Source organism: Parasteatoda tepidariorum, chromosome 9, assembly GCF_043381705.1.
Source record: "Parasteatoda tepidariorum isolate YZ-2023 chromosome 9, CAS_Ptep_4.0, whole genome shotgun sequence".
NCBI classification, from domain to species: Eukaryota; Metazoa; Arthropoda; class Arachnida; order Araneae; family Theridiidae; genus Parasteatoda; species Parasteatoda tepidariorum.
In genome coordinates, this window is record NC_092212.1 from 42,202,728 (window position 1) to 42,222,294 (window position 19,567).

The 19,567-nt window shown below is 27.9% G+C and overlaps 1 protein-coding gene across 1 annotated transcript; it reads left to right on the top strand.

Moving 5' to 3' along the window:
• Positions 1–133: 133 nt before the first annotated feature.
• On the top strand, positions 134–19,075 carry LOC107439744 (FERM domain containing). Its single transcript, XM_043050806.2, has 14 exons — positions 134–417; positions 3,450–3,554; positions 3,775–3,817; positions 4,200–4,278; positions 4,409–4,506; positions 8,055–8,178; positions 8,360–8,447; positions 9,064–9,152; positions 10,528–10,591; positions 12,121–12,135; positions 12,250–12,338; positions 14,195–14,272; positions 15,713–15,873; positions 18,270–19,075. The coding sequence occupies exons 1-14, from the start codon at positions 322–324 to the stop codon at positions 18,896–18,898; spliced, it is 1,758 nt and encodes a 585-aa protein (XP_042906740.1). The 5' UTR covers positions 134–321; the 3' UTR covers positions 18,899–19,075.
• The last annotated feature ends 492 nt before the right edge of the window (positions 19,076–19,567 follow it).

The following is a 19,567-nucleotide window of genomic DNA, read 5'->3' on the forward strand; positions in this document are numbered from 1 at the left end:
TATATATAAGCTTATAATAGTTTATAAATCATAATAAATAATAAATTAAAAGAAAATAACTCTGTTTTCTACTTAGGAACTTTGCTGAATTGATTTTTTTCTAAATATTTTTTATTATCAAGCACAGATCTTTTACTACTCAACGCGGAAACTGTCAATTTAATTCTGCCATGTTGATTGTTTGGGTTTTGACAGTTTAATTTCGGCCACCTGTGAAAATTTCTTATTTTACTAATGATTCATTCTTTAATTAAATGAAATTGATATATATCTTGCTTCTTTTGTACCATTCCACGTTATTTGATCTCTTCTATCATAAAAATGTTTAAATTTGGCAGTAAAAAAGATATAAACATTGATTATAAATGTACTATAAGATTATTGGATGATACAGAAGTTTTGCAGTGTGATTTTCAGGTAATTTTATTCTCTAATTTCGATAATATACAATTTTTAAAAATTGTATTCAAATTCTGAGTGTGCAATGTTTTTTTTTTAATCAATTTTAACAAATGGGGAGTTGCTAGAATATCTATTAAATGGATACCGAACTAATGAGTTAGTTGTTTATAATATCATAAGAGATTTATGAATTTAAAAATTATTTTTTCCATCTAGTCTCTATTTAAAAGCTCTGCATTAAGGATTCTAATGCGTAATTTTTATTAACTCTATATTTCTTAATGCAGTTAAAATGTCTTATTTAGAGCAGTTTTTTTGCTCATTACAACCGAGTACTTGTAAAAAAATTGACTCGAAATAAAATCATAATAGTTCATTCATACTTGCTTATATAAATAACCAAAGCGCTAACTTAAATTGTTTTAAATTTTGTAAAGTATAAAAGATGTTAGTTCATTTGTTTTATTGTTTCTTTGTTGTGTTATTGTGCTTCGAATAAGACTCATGACTTGAAAATCACCATAGAAATTATATTATAAAATCACCGGTTAAAAGGAAATCTTTTGACCGGAAAAACACCAAAAATGTGATTCATGGAGATTTCCGTTTCGTGATTTGTGGCAGAAGAATTGCCAAATCTTGGCAACTTCCGGGCAATGACCTGCGATGAACTAAATTTTTTTAAAAAAAACATCACCGGAAGGGGCCAACTCAAAAGGTATGACTTGTAGCCCCCCCGCCCCCAGTAAACATTTACATGTTTGTTTTTTAAATTTGGCAGTTGTAGTTGATGTGACAGATTAGGATACAGAAATATCCCCTGTAATTCTATAATATATCCAATAATGTAAAATGCAAATGAAATTCCATGTTATGTATTCCCTTGTTAAAACTGGGGTTTATTCGTTAAAAGCGATCTATTCTCCAATAGACATTAGACCTTTCTTCTATCAAGCAAATTCCACTGTCGAGGAAGTGGAGACTGTGTAGGAAAATTCTAAATATGTTTTTAATCCTCTTTATTTAATTTTTGCAAATAAACTGATGATAGATATTTTACAATGCATATAAAATACAAGGCTGCTAGTTTGCTGTATAGCTTTTATAAGCTAGTTTGACTGTATAGTTTTTTTTGTTTTGTTAGAGGGTTGAATTCAGTGCACCTTGAATTTATAAATTTTGTACTATTTTGCTGAAATCAGTGTTGTGTTTATGATGTTTGAAAGCAAAATTACAATTTTGCTTGCTAATTTCCATCAATACTAAATGTTTTAATGTGTTTAGGGAAAGATTTCCATATCGGTATCTGCATCAAAACAAACGCAAGATGAAAATTGGCAAAATTAAGAAGGACATCCATTTATAAATTTTTACCTTTTTTTTTGTTGCAAATCCTAGAATTTATTATCATTTATAGCTTAAATGTGATGTTTCATTAAAACTTAGGTTATATGTATGATTAAGTAAGAATAGTTTTATAAAGTGGCATAAAATAGATTTACTTTGAAATGTTTCTTCAAGGATTTATGCAACAATCAGAAAGGGAAAACCACAGAAAAACACAAACAACCAATATAGCATTCATTTTTTAAACTGTAGATAATCCTTCATCCTTAAAGTCATGTTAATAAAATATATATATATATATAGGGTATGTAAATGGGTGGTTGAATAAAAAGTTCTTCGCCAAAAAAAAAAATGATATTATAAAACGATAAATACATACAAAATCAGCGAAGTTAACGAGGATAGTAATCTCCATTCAAATCAACAATGGTCTGCTAGCGTTTTGGTAATTTTTCAATCCTTTCTGTGCAGAACTGTGGCTTGCACAAGTCCAGAAAGCTATCAACCTCATTTATGACCTCATCATTTGAATGGAAGATTGTGCCATCAAGATGCAGGAGCAGATGTAAAAACAGACAGCGATTCAAAGGCGCCATGTCTGGGCTGTATGGTGGATGTTGCATCCAATCCAACTCCAGCGTGTGGAGCGTCCAGCCGGTCATCGCACTACAATGTGGCTGGGCGTTATCTTGATGAAAGAGAATCACATTCCTTCTGAACTCGTATTTTCGTTTTTCGCAAATGGCGTCGCTAACTTTAATTAGCATATTGCTGTATATTGTACTGTTGATAGCCTGCCAGCTTTTCAGGTAATCCTTATAGATAATTCCACGACAATCCCTCCAGATACAGAGAATTGCCTTGTTAGTTAGCGTTCGTCTTGCAACTGAACCTGCTGATTCCTCGGGTGCTGACCACTCTCTTTTACGGCTTGTATTGTACACCGATTTTTCATCACAGGTCACAATTCTGTCCAGAATGTTCTATTTTCTTTGATCTCTGACCAGAGCCATACAGGCCGCTTTTCTTTTGTTTTTGTCTTCAGTAGTCAATTCATGAGGCACCCAGTGGTTAAACCTAAACGTTAGATTTATGTATTGAGAGCATTAACTGTTGTTTTTTTTGGCAAATGTCAAGCTCTAACACAGTAGTTCAATGATTTGCTTTTACTGGACACAATCAACCTCAGTAGGGCGGAGAGAGCGTGGTTCATCTTCAATATCGAAATCTCCAGCTTTTAACTTTCGAAACCTAACTTTTACTGTATCATAAGAAACAGTATTGAAACCTAGAATTTCACAAAATTTTTGGTGGCATTCAGTCGCATTTGGTTTTTTTCGGAAATCATAGTTCATAATCGTTCTGAACTGTTGACGTGATAGTTCCATTTTAAACACTTTTTTTAGTGCACAAGATAATAAAGTTTTGACAAACAAATTACCGAGTTGTGTAGTTCCAACTTTCAGCTTTAGAATGCTAAACCCTCTTGGGTGAAAGGTTAACACTACCACGGGAATGGCTGATGTTGGCACAAAGGTATCTCCCCTTGGCGGAAAACTTTTTACTCAACCTGATATATATATATAATTCAAATATATATATAGTTCAAATATAAAATGAGTTTAATCCTACACTTCATTGTTTTATATTAGCTTTTTAGGTTTGGTAAGCATTATATATTTTATTTATTTTTATCATAGAGTGAACAAAAAGGACAGTTTCTTTTGGACTATTCATGCAATGCCTTGAATTTGTTAGAAAAAGATTATTTTGGATTGAGATATGTTGATGCACAAAAGCAACGGGTAAAAAAATTCTTTTGATTACTTTGTTTCGATCTTTTTTATCTTGCTGATACCTTACACAAATTTTGCTTGATTATAATTTGAATTTGATATTTATATTTTGAATCCTAAATTACATGCAATATATTTTTATTTAAGAGAATAGTTTTATTTTTGCAGTGAGATAATAAACTATTTATTTAATGTGTTACGTTAATTTTTTTTTGAATTTGTATTTTAGCAATGGTTGGATTTGACAAAATCTATCATCAAGCAAGTCAAAGGTATGGATGACAAGTTCTATGATTGCTTAAATCCTTATAAACAAATGTGTAGTATAGATTTTTATATTTTAATGACATAATTTTTTATCTTTTTTATTTTAAAAGTAGAATATATATTAAACATGGTATGAGTTGTGTTATTAAAAACAAAAAATTTAAATTAGAGTTATTCTCTCTTTAAATATATAAGTTTGAATTTAGGAATTTTGTTTTATGTTGATTGTTTATTAATTTAATGTAAAATGTGATTTTTAAAGGGAAAAAAAATTCTTTATTATTAAGAAATAGAAGTTAATAAATACCCATGCTATATTATAAGTTATAAAATAATTGTTATTTTGTATTTTTATAGATTTATATTCATATTATTCTTTAATTTTAGGCATGAACCCTATCATATTTTGCTTCAGGGTTAAGTTTTATCCTCAAGAGCCATATCGCCTGAAAGAAGAATTGACCAGGTATTTTACTTATTATTTGCCAATATTTTAGTCATTTATATATTATCTTTGTTTCAGAATTTGTTTATTAATGTTGTTTGTTTTTTAAAGAAAATTTCCTATTTTAATGTTGCTGTGTTTATTTCTCTAGGTATCAAATATTTTTGCAACTTAGAAGAGATCTCCTTCATGGCCGTTTATATTGCTCACAGAGTGATGCTGCAATGCTTGCTGCTTATATTATACAATGTATGTATGCAATTTCATCACATTTTGACATACAGTAGAGAACCAAATATCCAGAATGCTTGCTATCCTGTATGTCTGAATTTCTCGATTTCCTGTATCTCTAGAAAACGTCGCTTATCAGTGTTTTACTGAACCCAAATTACAATCAAAAAGAGTCACACATTTTAAAAAAAAGAAAAGAGTTCGCCTAAGCTTTAAAAAAAAATATATTTAAAAAAAAACTGAAACATTTCCAAGTTTAGACAAGAAAAACAAGTTTAAAAAAACAGGTGAATTTCATCTACTGTTGCCTATGTAGTTGCCAGCAGATCTTTATAATGCAGCCTTGTTTCGTCAACATTGAAAATTTGGTCTAAGGGTAAGTTCTGAGTTCGAACTAGATTCAGCACATAATTTTCTGTGACTTCTGTATCGTCTGAGGCTTTTTCACTTCACAACTTTGTCAATCGAGTTTCTTTGTTTATATCAGGCAAACCATCCTATGCTGTACTCGCAGTTTTTTCATAACCCAAGCTCATTGTGAAAATGTTTCGCTTGAGCCAGTATTATCTATCTTGTTAATAGGTAGTTTTCTGATCTTCTTTGTTTAATCCACTCCATTAAAACATTGTCGACAATCTCATTTTTAGCCTGATGCAAAGTCTTAAGATTTTTCATGGCATCTTCAGGCTCACAATTTGATTTTTTGATTATTTTTTTTTTGAAGATCGTAAATTGTTTGAGTCCCTATGTTATATATTTTAATTAGAGCTTTTGCAAAAGAACCTTCATCCAACTTCTTTAAAATTTTGACATTTGTTTTTATAGGTAAACTCACTTGTTTTCTTTTTTTAGACACTAAATTAGAATTTGCTGAGGAATTTTTTTTTGTAAAGATCAAAAAGTACACAACATGTGCTAGTGAACTCTATAGTTGGGATAAATTCTTAACATGCTAAAAAAGATTTTAATTTTTCACCTAATACGTTTTAACTAATCCTAGCACAAGTAAATGATGGATGGTCTACTAATATCTGAGGTTTAAAAGATAAGAGAGAAGGGAGTGAAACTGAAGTGAAATGAATGAAACTGCATGTAAAATATGTGCTGTAGGTCAAGATCATGATGTGAAACTATTCTTTCAAACAGTAACTGGGTGCGTAGCGTTTTTAAAAAGTGATTAAAGGTGCTTATTCTCAATTTTTGTATTTTAAAAGCCCTCAAAGGTGCTTCTTCCATTGGATGCTTTTAAAAAATGCTTAATTTTCCCTATTCCAAAATGAGATTTTTCCTTTACCATGTTGATTTTTGCTACGAATTATGCAAAAATACACAGTTCACATTGATCTATTCAACGTTTTCACAATTAATTCAACCCCAATCTATTTCGGCGTATTGTCAGTCTGTAGCGTATGAAAACACCATTCATTTTACATTATTCAAAATTTCATAATTTTTAAAAACAAAGCCAATTTTTATTAATTTTTTCTTTTTTTGAGGTATGACGGTTAACACCAGATAAAACCGTAAGTTGTTAAAAACTTTACTGCTCTGAATAAGTATGATATTTTTTTAAAGTTCTTAAAAATATTTTTTGAGTGCTTGAAAAGTCCTTAAAAGATGCTTATTTTTTGTTGAAAAATACACACCGAGTTAAGACGAGTTATCTGTGTAAAATTTTCCCCAGTTTTCTAGATAGTCGATAAATGGTTCTGTACTGTATTTGAATATTATAATAAGTGTTTAACTTAGCATGAGGCATGTAGGAATATTACTGAATTAAAATTTTAGAAATTAGCCACGAAATTTAACCTTAAAATAAATATAGAAAAAAATATATGGTGGCCTCTTAAGATAAGACAATACTACTCTGAAGTTAATACCTATAAATTTGAAATAGTACAAAACTTCAGTTACCTAGGTTCTATGATGAGCTTTGATATTAACATGAAAATTGAAATTAAAAAACAAATACTATCAATAAACAGGTATTTAAATGACTTTAGATCATTTCTTAGATCAACATACATAAGAAATACAAAACTACTGTTTAAAACTATTCGAGGTCCAGTCTTGACCTATGCATCTGAAACTTGAACTTTTTGAAAGAAGTATCTGTTTGCCAAACTCTATCTATTTTCTACCCACTTGCTTTTCTTGGGGGAAAAAAGCAAGTGACTAGGAAATAGAAACATCTAACTATTTTTGGCAGAGTTGAAGAAGATGATTTTTGCAGAAAAAGTACAAATATGGAGCTTTACAAAATTTGAAGGACATTGATGCAATAAAATTAAACAGAATGTGGTTTGCAAAGCAAATTTGCCGATTAAATGCAACTAGATTAATACACAAGATTTTCCAACACGAGTAGTAGAGTTTGAGGATGTTTTAAACTTCGATGGGTGAACTTCATCAACATGGATTTTAAAACAAAGTAATAAACTTGCAAGTCTTGGGCAATGTAGAGAACAAAATGAAGAGATATTCTTGAGAAAGCCAGAACCCACCCAAGGTTGCCATGCCAATGATGATAAATAATGACTAAATTCCTTACTACATTAAGTATCTGAGTCTAGTTTTCTCTTCCAAGTGCATTTTATAACAGAATTTGGTGAAGTTTTGCACATGACTATGAAGACAAGTTGGAGCTTTGTTTTTGAGGAACAAGCGGGTATTCTTAAAATTAAACCTGTTCAAGCCAAAAATCGCTAGAAATTGTCTGTGTCCGAGCCCATCCAATAACTTTAAAGAAAAAGTTTATGAGTGTGAAATTTAACTGTTTATTTGTGACTGCTATTTAAATTTAATACAACTGGAGGCTGAATTCCAGAACTTGCAAATAAGAGGACCACATAAAAAACAAGCAAACCTGAGATGAAAATGCTTAGTATGAGTTTTCACGTAAGACGAACGAAACAGTTTCACTGTCACATTATCTTGGAAGACAATTGCATTGCTTAATAAGAACAAAAGCTAACTTCTACCTTTCTAGCAGAAAATAAATATTGCACCGAATGAAAGCAAATTCTTCATCGTGATCTTTGCAGCACACTTACTTTTTGAAACAAGTTGATAGCTTTTCTAGAACAAATTACCAATGACGTTTTACAAATTATATTATCAGAAAAATGGACCTTTAACAAAATGTTTTGTTTTAAAAATTTATTCTTTACATGCTTTATCTCAAAAATGGATCCTTCACAAAATTCTTTCTTTGTAAAACAAAGTCATTAGGAACATTTATTCATTATTTTAAAACTAACACTCTTTAACAGACATGTTTTATTTATTTTTTATCACAAACAATGCTTTATTTTTCATGCATTCACAAAAACAGGACCCTATTTTCCAAAATTTTAAAAAAGAAAATTATTATTTTTATTTTTACTATTTTATAACTAAACAATACCATTTACAGAAAGCCTGGTATAATACCTGCTGAGTAAATTGTTCTGGTATAATGAGCTGTCTGTTTGCACTTCACTTCATTAACGCAAGGTGATTTGATTGATACACCAAAAGTTTTCAAGAAGTTTACTATCACTTATTTTTTTTATTTTACATTGCAGCTGAACTGGGAGATTTTGATTCTGATGAGCATCCGCCTACTTATGTATCTGAATTTAAATTGTTATTGAAACAGACTCAGCGCTTAGAAGAAAAAATAGCAGAAATTCACCAAGGACAGTTAAGGTGTTTATACAAAAAATATTATTTATTATTTTTTAATTGTTAATTAAATTGAATTTATTAATTATTAATATGTTATTAATTATTAATATACTATTAAAGATTTATTTATTAAATTAATAAAATATTATTTATTGTAAATTCAATGACGTATGGAAAATAACTTCATGACATATTTCAACAGGGGACAAGTACCTGCAGTAGCGGAAATGAATTTTTTGCGTAAAGCTTGCTTGTTAGATACGTATGGAGTTGATCCTCACCCAGTGAAAGTAAGAAAAAAATTTATTGGTATATACCTAGTTTTGTTCTTGAACTTATGTTCGATTAAATTGTTCTTTAAAAATCAAATGTAATTGGTTAATTGATAACACTTTATATTACAACTTTTGTTATGCATTGTAGCTCATGAAATATGGAAATTCCTACTTACACAAGTTCAAATTCATGGTATGATCACTGAATTAATGTAAACTAATCACAGAGGAGTTGCTATTTACTCTAAATTTGGTATATATAAACTTACCTAAATGTCAATTAGAGCATTCTTTCATTAAACTCTTATAACTACTAAATACTTTTAACTACTTAAAAGTAACTCTAGTAACTATAAATTAGGTAAACACAAACAAAAACAATTGAGAAATATCTTATGCCTTCTAAACTATGTAGAATTCTGCATTGCAATTTTGTTAGGGTTATAACTGTAGTTATAATGCATGAAGACAATTATTATATAATTTATTTTTGAAATTTATTCTTCTGTGACATTTTTTTCAATAATTTATATAAAATATTTATTGCATAGATTTTAAAATGCATTAGACATTGTATTTTTTAGTAATAAGAAATGATATGATTGCTTGATTAAATTTTTATTTTTTATAGGATCATAAAGCAACGCAGCTATACCTTGGAATAAACTATGCTGGCATTTTAACATTTCAAGGAAGTCGAAAAACACATCATTTTAAATGGTATTTTATGCAATCTTTAAATATTTTGCTGAGATATATATCAATTTAGGTTGATAATCTATAAAAACTTATAGAATTATAATTTTAATGTGAAATTTTTTCTTAACAATTGTTTATAATTACAACCATTCCGTATCATTTTTTTTTCTATAGGCAGCACCCTGCATGTCTACAAACAAATATGTTTCAATTTTTTATAAAGAATTCTAATATATAATTTACTTGTTAAATATATTACATTTTTATTAAGTGCAAAATATCACCAGCTGTTACCTATTTTGTGTATTCAAATATCATAAAACAATTGGGAGTTCATTGTGAAACATTACATGATTTCTATTCTGTTTGAAAATTTATTTTAGTAACAATACTAAAAGTCAATATGAGGTATAAGATGCGTCTCCTTCTATTATAACTTTGATTTTAAAAATCTAAATTGTGTCCCATAATAATTTGATTTTCTGAAGGAAATCCTAACTAAATTATGTGATAAAAAAGAAAAATATAAGAAAAATAAATATATATATATTTTTTTAACATCTAACTATAACTCAAGTTAGATGCTTAATTATAATTTAAAGATTGATTCTAGGCTTTTTTTTTTCATTAGAATAAAATAATTTACTGTAAATAAGTTTAAAAAAATACCCACTTATTTTTATTTTAAAATTTCAGTGTACAATTATTTGTTACTTTCACAGCTCAAGGGATGTGTAGAGCAAAACAAAACATTAAAATGAGAATAAATAAACAGTTTCTATCAATGCAAAATTATTTATACTGTGTTAAAAAACAGTTTTCTCATTACAATTCCAGCTAGAATAAAGTTACCGCTCCTTTGTTTCAATCAATCTGTTAATGGTAATGTAAGTTGTGATAATTTTCTTTTAATTTAAAAAAAATTGTCTATTAAATCAGTTAGGGGTTGGGGACTCTATTAGTTAAATATGATTCTAAAAAAAATTGTCCAGTTTTCTTAATTCTTCAATTTGATGAAGATTATTTTCAAACTCTTAACTCTTATAGTGCATTTTTTTAAATATTGGCTTTATATGAAATTAATATTTCTCAATATATTATGTATACTTCAAGCATTTAATTTTTTATATTTCTTCCATCACAAACTTCTTACATGAATTTTATAATTTTAAAAATTTTATATTGTTAGTTTCTTTACAAAAATATATATATTGAAGGAATTTCTGTATGATAGTTGATTTTATTTCAGACATTCGTACAATCTTTTTATTTTTTCATAGTTTGTTTAAAATATTTTGTTTGTGTTTCATTAGCTTTCAATGTATATCCTCTTGTTTTTATCAATGTTTAAAAAATTGCAAAAAGTTAAAAGAATTTTATTTTTTAAACATTCCAGGCCTGATATACAAAAGATAAATTATGAAGGGAAAATGTTTATTGTTCATCTTCTCTTTAATGAGGTATGTTATATTTAGCTTAAATTTTTTTCTTTTATATATAATCTATAAACCTGGAAAGAAAAGTGTAGATTTCTACAACCATTTTTGTCTTAAAAGGTGTGCTTACTTATTTTAATTATTCCTTATCTTCTCAAATAACATGCATTTGAGCTACCATATTTATTTTAATTGATTATTTTACATGATCTGTTTCTTTAAATATTTACTTTCACAAGATTTAAATTGAAAACAATGATTCCATTGTGTATATGTTATATTCTTTACACTATACACAAATAGGTTTCTTTTTTTAAAATGTTGAAGACTAATGTAGTTTATATTAATAGATTTTTGAGAAAAAATATAGAATTGGAAAATTTTGAGAAAAAATATGTCTCAAAATATTTTTTTGAGGAATCCACGAAAGTAAAGGCATGTTATGCTGTCCATTTTTTGTAGATAAGAAGAAAAGTGAAATCTTAAATTACCCGCCATTTAGAATATAGAGCTTTTATTTGGTTACTTTTGTCGTATTTAACAGGGGTGGTTGTATTCCATGATTTTCGTATCTACCTTCCAGGTCTAGAAACTAGGAGCATGAAATGTGATTTTTCTACGAAATTCGCGTAATCTCAAGACCATTGATTCATCGTGTATCATTCTGCGAATCAAAACTTATAATCCAACAAAATTTTCGCCCCAATCTGAAATTTAAATTTTGAAATTTTCGCTAAATCTCGATAATGAGACATTTTCATGTGTGTGATTTTTTTTGGTTTGTTAGATTTTTGTTAATTGTAATATTTGAAACTACGCAGACATCCACTAATATCGTGATTCATATTCTCACAATTTTAATATCAAACATTAATTTTTATATTTACCTAAGTTATAAATTAAAAATTGTGAATCGTATTTAAAAATCCAATATCGGAATTTGTATTTACATGTTTTTAAAGTCAATATCGTGGTTCGTTTTCACACAAATTTTAAGTCCAATGTTGCGATTTTTTTATTTATAAGTGATTTAAAAGTCACACATTGTGATTCGTATTCCCACAATCTAAAAATCATGAATCTCGATTCCTATTTACGTGATACAAAATCCAATATTGTAATTCACGCAAGAGCTAAGTTTTTTCTTAAATTAGTTGCTGTGAAAGTGTAATATTTTTAATTGATAGGTAATTTAATTGTAAATCATAGTTCCAAAAATTATATTAAGCATGCATAGTGTATAAACTGATGTCTTGTCATAGAATTTTACATATTAAATTTTCAGGGTTTTTCATACTACCTCCCCTGATTTAAATTGCATCTTGCTTGTTATCATCATAATTGTATTGTACTATGTTTAAAATTTTGTCTAAAATTGACAAATGAATCATAACTACGTTTTGTGAAAGGTTGTATTTATTCTAAAAATTATTTGGTTTAAATATCAGTGACTAGTTTTTAGGGCTACTATTTGAGTTCTTTTTTTAAATTTTTTTTTATTAGTAATTATATTTTGTTATTTCTAATTTTTTTCTTCACCTTTTTTGTTACAGGATGCTAGGACAAAGGTAAGCAAACCTTTTACTTTTTACTATTATTTTTCTTTCTTATTAAGTTAATTCTGTAGAGTGATATTTAAATATAATCTTTATAACTTATCTTTCATTTCTCGTATAATTTAGAAAAAACATCTTGTGGGATTCAAGTGTCCATCTCAAGGTGCATGCCATTACCTTTGGAAGTGTGCTGTTGAACAAAGATATTTTTTTACGTAAGTATTGGCACATTAGGAAAGTTTGCTGTTCAGTAAACTCTCGATAATTTATCATAAAAATATGTAGTGTGACAATCGATAGTGAGTAATTTTAACAAAATCTCAATGCAATTTTTTGTTTTTAAAGCACTTCTCCTAGTTTGTAATTATATTTTTAAAGCATTTTGTTAATACAAAAAAAAGTAATCTCCTAAACTAAGAAAAGAACTGCATGATATATAATTTGGTATAACAGGGTGCGGAGTGCTTTTAAAAAGTGCTTAAAGGTGCTTATTTTTGTTTCTTAAAAAACACTTAAAGGTGCTTTTTTCATTGGGTGTTTGTGAAAAGTGCTTAATTTTCCCTTTTCCAAAATGAGATGTTTTTTCTTTGCCATGTTGATTTTCACCACATATTATGCAAAAAGATATTGTTTACATTGTAAGAACAGTTTTAAATTTTGGTCTTATTCATACGAAACTGAAAAATAAACTTATAGTAGAGAGGTTTCAAAACTACTTTTTTGTAATCACTTGCTTTGGGGAAAAGAGGAATTAAAATGGAAGTAAATGAAAACTGATTTTACGTATAAAGAATAAGATGATTGTTAAATGTTTTTTTATAAGATAATTATTTTTGTATTTTTATTTTCAATAATTAAACAAATTAAGGAACTGGATAAATTGCAATTTGACACATTTTTATTCATAATTGTTTACTATTTCCTACACCAAAATTCATGTTTTTGACAGTAATTTTCGAAACAAAGAGATTTATGTTAAAATAATTCAAGAACATAATTGGTGGAATGCTTGTAATTTTACATATATGTTAATTTGAAATTACTTAGTATTCATAATAGCTAATAATTATCCTTCGACCAAAATTTTGGGTTTTTGACAATTTTCAAAAACTATGTCAAAAGTTGTTTTCGACATGACTGTTAAAACCGTATAAAATCATCAATTGTCAAAATTTTCCAGCCTTGCCTAGTTATGATATTTTTTGAAGTGCTTAAAAATATTTTCTCAGTGCTTAAAAGGTGCTTATATTTTTTTTTAAAAATTTGGCCATGTGCACTGTATAATTTGAAGTATGATGACTCGAATATTACTGTAACTTTATTTTTCGTAATGTCCCTACCCTATTATTTCTAGTTTTATGTCAATAGTTCTCGATTAATCAGATTTTTGATATCTTAAACACCATTTTTATTCTTTTTTAAGTTGACTAAATTTTTTATAGCTGAAAATAGATAAAAAAATATTTGAATAAATCAAAACCAATCGCAACATAGGTAAGAACTGTTTGCTCCTTTTCTCGCTTTTAAAAATTCTGTAGAAGAATTGTTTAGCGCTAAAGATGAAAGCAGAAGTTGAAACTCTCAATATAGAAGATAAAATCAGTCTTATTAATAATGTGGACAAGAATTCAACTGTGAAGAAGAAAAATACTCTTTTGAAAAAATTCTTATATTTGAATGTTTAGAATTTAAACCAGTAGTTAGTCAAACTTCTGATAAATCAAAACGTTCAAGCAGTCCTAACAGATTCAAATTATCACAAATTGAATTTATGAAGTATATGGTATAATTTCTGTGGGAAGGCAAAAAAATATTGTTTTAGCCAAATCTTGAACTAGTAAGACAGTATATTGATAGTATTTTAAATTGTAAAATTTTGCATGCATGAGGTTGTGGAAAATCTGTATATTTTCAAAAGTTGACTTTAGTTTTTAATTTTGATATCTTCAGTCGTGCTTTTACTTTAGATTAATAGCATGTGAAATATGTTATCAAAAGTTTACTGTAGTTTCTAATATAATATCTACGACTGTCAGTTGTACCTTCTCATTAATGGACTTTAAATTTATAGCATGGAATCCTCAAATGATGTTCCACAAGTTACAACCAGTGGAGGACTTTTTTCCAGAGGATGTAAATTTAGATACAGGTACTTTTTTCACAAGCTTGTAAAAAAGAAAAAAAGGTTTTATTTTTAAAATTTTTGATGTTATGAGACTATTATGAAGGATTATTATTTGTTTTGCATTAAAAAAATATTCATATTTTTCTTATCATATTGGGATGAATCAAATTTAACCAAATTAATTTTAAACAAAATAAGACATTTGAGACCACATAACTAAAAAATAATTTGTCATAGAAAACTTCACAATGTTTAACCTTTTAGATAAGGTTCCTAGTATGCTAACATCTGTTATTTTGGTACTCCATTTGTACCATCCAATCAGAAAGTTCAAATGTCAGGAAAAATATGTAGGTATTTAGCATCTGTATATTGTATTATATTATTCTTCAATATCAGGCTTGAATAGGACTCGGTGCTGTACGAAATTTTGTGTCATAATATATCCTTTGGGAGATATTGTATCCTGATAAAACATATGTTCGAATATTGTCTTTTTTAATCATAACTGCACAATCAGAAATTTCTAATCTAAAATAAATAAAAGAATTAAAGGACAAAAGAAAATGTTAACTATATAACATCAATAAATATTTTATGTCGATAAATATTGCATGTTCTTTTATAAAATCAATAATATTACGTAATTTTTTTAATTAAAATAATAGGGATGGAATGACTTGAGATCAAATTCTAAAAGTGAAAACAAGTGTAAGCTTTGTTTTGATTTTTAATTAAAGACAAATTAAGATTCAATGGTTTAAAAATAACTGTAAAATTCTACCAAAATATTTTTACCTGATATAAATATTTTAAAATTTTATTGTAGGAAATGTTTAAGAAAATAAAAAAGGCTAATAAAAAAACAAAAGTAATTATACACTTGAGTAAAACAAATTTTAAATTATTTGGGGAGAAAATGTGCTTTTGAAGCAGTGCAATCCCATTTTTTTATTCATTGAAAATAATGCAGTTGTATTGACTGAAGGCTGAATTATATACACAATAAAAATAAATTTCAGATCTGTTTTATTTATTTATTACTTTTTTTCAAATAAAATCAACTTAAGATTTAATAGTTTAAAAAAATTCTTAATTTCTAACAAGATATTTAATTAACATGTATTAACTTCACACCATAAGTACTTTTGAACAAATGAGGTTTTCCATTGACAAGTGCTTTGAGCACGTAAAACATATGAATTTAGAACAATATTAATTCCACAAACTTCAGAGGACAATGGAAAGTAGATCAAGAGGTGGAAGATTAGCCAAAATTTTGTTATGACTGAGCTATCACGATTAAATATACAAAACTAAGTTTATCTCTAGTGTATCTCTCTTATTCATGCGAATGCTGAATGGTTTATGACAAAATAATTTGTTCTTGTGGTATTAATTTTCTTAGTTAATGCTTGTAAATTATAGAGTGTTCTATTTATTCTGTTTCTTGTTTATTTTTAGTGGAAGAGTTGAAAAAGAAATAGCTGAAGATACCAAACAGATTTTAAGAGAACAGCCTCAATTCCAGCGTTCTTTAACTAGACCTTCATCTTTCAGAAAATTCATTGATGGATACTCAAATTCACCTTCTTCATCACCCCAAAAAGATCATCTTATGAATGGTATGTCACTTTTTTCTCTAAGAATAATTTTTGCGTTATTATGTTTATTTGCTGAAAAAAATACTATTTTTATTTGTCCCTTCTCTTGCTAAAAAGAATTTAGTTACATTACATTGTAACCTTTGCCGTGATGTATTGAAAATGAAATTTTGCTTATTTTCATATTGTGAACCAAAAATTGCAAGAATCTTCCGATCTATTTAAGACATTTTTGTTTGGACCTACTGCTTTAGGAGGGAAAAAAAATTTTTATTGTCACACTCTGAAAATGTCTTATATCAAATTTTGCTCTGAGAAAATGTCTGTTCAACATTGTTTTTTGTATAGAACATGTGTATTTTATGTATGCAACAATGTTTTCGGGAAAAAATTTTAACAACTAAATTTAATTTTCTTTTAAAATCAATCAATCAACAATAAAATCAAGATCAACTCTTTTTTATTTATTTGTCTAACACTTCCCAGATAAGCTAGTACCCACCTATCTAGATGGGTTTCAACAAGCCATTGAAAATCGAACATGATTCCCTCACAGTTACAGCTAAGTGCCTTTAACCACTGAGCCATTGCAAATCTTCATAATTGGTAAAAATCCTTTGCCGGCTTCTTGTGGCCTGCACCTTGTCTACCTAAAATATCTCTAAAATATTTTTTTAGGGTAATTAAACCGATTCTCTTTTACCAAAATGCAAACAGCACCAATTTTCAGCTGAACTATGTTTCGGTTGTCTTCTAGGAAGAATTTTATTCATCTCATCAAAATACTTTCTAAATGATTCAGAGATCTGATCTAGCACTATCAGACTTGGTTAGACATTAAAAATAGCAACACATGTTTTAAAATTTGCACCATTAGATGCTAATTATATGAAACGTTTCTTTGTTCGCTCCACAGCTGAGCTGAAAGCCCTTGTAACTAAAATAGACTAAAATTATGTAATTTTTATATTGTTTATAATTTCTTTTAAAATTTTATTTTCGATATATATTGAGACCTTATAAGTCTTAGTTATCTAGATTGTAGTGATAAGTTTGCAGGAATTGAAGAAAGAAAAAACTGAAAACTTTGAAATTAACCTTTAATGCTATCTGGGTGTCATCAGTTCTGATTTCATACTGCTTAAAGTATGTAGCCTGCCTGTTGAGGACTAATGCACACTCCCAAGAAATTCGAAACACTAATTCAAAAGTGTTTTATCTTTTATCTCTCTATATTGATGTTTTTGAAGGTCTGTCATCAAGGTAAATAAAAGGTATAGTTTAAGTGTCTTACACTTACACTACACAACAATCATTTCATTTATTCTTTATATTAAAAGGAAATTTTGTAATGAATTTTGTCCTTAGAAAACTTACCAAAATCTTTAATCTGTATTTTATGTTATTGCAATGTATCTAGTTATGTATGCTTTCTTCTATTGATATTTCCAAATAGTTGCCATCATTTCCATCTTTTTATCTTAAACATAAATATTTTGGTGCAATTGAATGATAAGCCATATTTTCAAAATGTTTAAGAGAGCATTTTTATTGAAAAATACCATGATTTACATACCTATTTTATGTAAAGTAGCTATTTCAGGGTTGCCACAGGTGACTAAAATGCAACTATTTTTAGCATCACGCGACTATGGCAACTTTTTTTACCTGAAAAGGCTAAAAAAAAAAAGCAACTATTTTCAAGAAAAGGGGACTGTTGGGAGACTTTTCTGTACTCCTAACTATTTCTTTTTTTTATAGCTGCATAAATTTGGTGGAAAATCTACACCCCACAAGGTAGTTTCTGAACACACTAAACTTTTTTTTCTTCTTAAAAATAAAAAAATGTGAAAATTTTGAATTGCAAATTTAAATCTTCACTTTTTAATTCGATCAATCTGCACAGATTCCTTGTAAGTCTATTTAATTTCTCGATCGCCTTTTCGATGATTATTGCTACAAAATTCCGCATGATTTTTAAAAAAAAAAACATTTTTTAATATGATATTACGATGTGTAAATTTCGAATTTGAGTGATCGCTTTTCAAAAATATATATAAACATTAACGTTTATATAAAAATTATCGTATTTGCCACCAACTTGACTGAATGGATCATGGTATATGACAATTAAGTCATTAAAAAAACTTAGTCATATTTTTGATGAATTTTTGTTCTTATTTTGGCAACTATTTTCCTAGTTTTTGACTACTATTTTCATGCTTTAGACTACTAAAAGCAACTATTTTGTTCATTTTTTTGTGTGGCAACCTTGTATTTGGAAACAATAATAATAATCAGTTTGTTATATTAACATCACCTTTGAAAAATATGTGCCTTATCATTATGTTGACCACGCCAGTCTTAGAATTGTAGGTATTAACAATTGTTTTAACAATTTTTTTTTCATTGCACAGACTACAATAACATGCTGTATTCAAATCACACCACAAGTATTACACATGCCTCTCTCAATGATCAAGAAAACTTGCAGATGAATCATAATTTGAATTCACCACCTCAATCTAATAATCCAACTGATGGCTTGGATGTCCTCGAAGAAGAATGTGATTCTTACAGCCCAACAGATACCATACTGTCAGAATCACCATCGTTCAGCAGCAATCAGGTGTCATGCAATAATTCTTTAACGTGTCAGAATTCTGAAGAAGGACTCAGAGACGACTCTGACACCACGGAGGACATAGCAGATGCTGCTGATATCATGCATAGTTCTTACCAAGCTCCAGTGTTCAGACAAACTGAAGAAACTGTGCCCCTTGATGTCAAAATACCAAAAAGGAAAACTCCCATGGCACAATCTACTGCTCTTCCATTACATGTCAATGTCATGCGTGTCATCGTTTTATCTTGTTTGTTTGTTTTGCTTTTACTCTCGTGCCTTTTAATTGTCGTCATGGAATCAGACTCTTCTCTTTTCAGTGATATTCGTAAGCTCCCAGAGATGATTATTTTGCGGAGGGAGTATTACGAACCTGCGAAAGACTATATTGCGGAACACATGAATTTTTTGACCAAAAGATAAAGCTTTTCAAGTGTATTTGTATTGTCTGTCTTATTCATCATGAAAAAAGAACAAAATTAAAGTCTTTCCAGTTTATACAAAGCAGCTTCGCGTAATGTTATTGTCTTGTTAATGGCTTTTTTTTCTCTTTGGAAACTCTTTATGCCATTTTTTAAAATAAAATTTTGCTTTATAGTATTTTAAATTCAATTCATTGAAGAAAAAATTCTTTATTCTAATGAATAGTTGTAATGAATTTTTATTTTATTATTATTATATATATATATATATATATATANTATATATATAGTGAGTGAGACAGTTTTCAATGAACTTTCTTAGCTTCTACTGCTTTTTAAAGTTAAAATTATTAACTTATTTAAATATGAAATATCTACTTATCTTTTTATATGAGGGCTTAAAAAGTAGAGCTACTTATTAGTTTTATTTATGAAAGAAAAAAATAATGCACATTATAATATGCTTACACTTTTGTTTTCTATGAACTACTTATAAAATATTATAATGTAAATTATAATTATTTTCACTTTACAAACTTCTGAATCTAAAAAGAATTATATTAGTATACTATATTACTTAATATATTTTTTATTTTCATCTATTGACTTATTTTCTTTGTTTTGCTTCCAAAATCACTTTTGTTGATAAATCAAATGTGATTTTTTACTT

What these genes read in the sequence shown, in the direction of transcription:
- LOC107439744 (XM_043050806.2), top strand. Translation starts at nt 322, where the DNA reads ATGTTTAAATTTGGCAGTAAAAAAGATATAAACATTGATTATAAATGT. An exon ending in TTTTGCAGTGTGATTTTCAG is followed by an intron (nt 418 to 3,449) that starts GTAATTTTATTC and finishes TTTTTATCATAG; the next exon opens with AGTGAACAAAAAGGACAGTT. An exon ending in AAAAGATCATCTTATGAATG is followed by an intron (nt 15,874 to 18,269) that starts GTATGTCACTTT and finishes TTCATTGCACAG; the next exon opens with ACTACAATAACATGCTGTAT.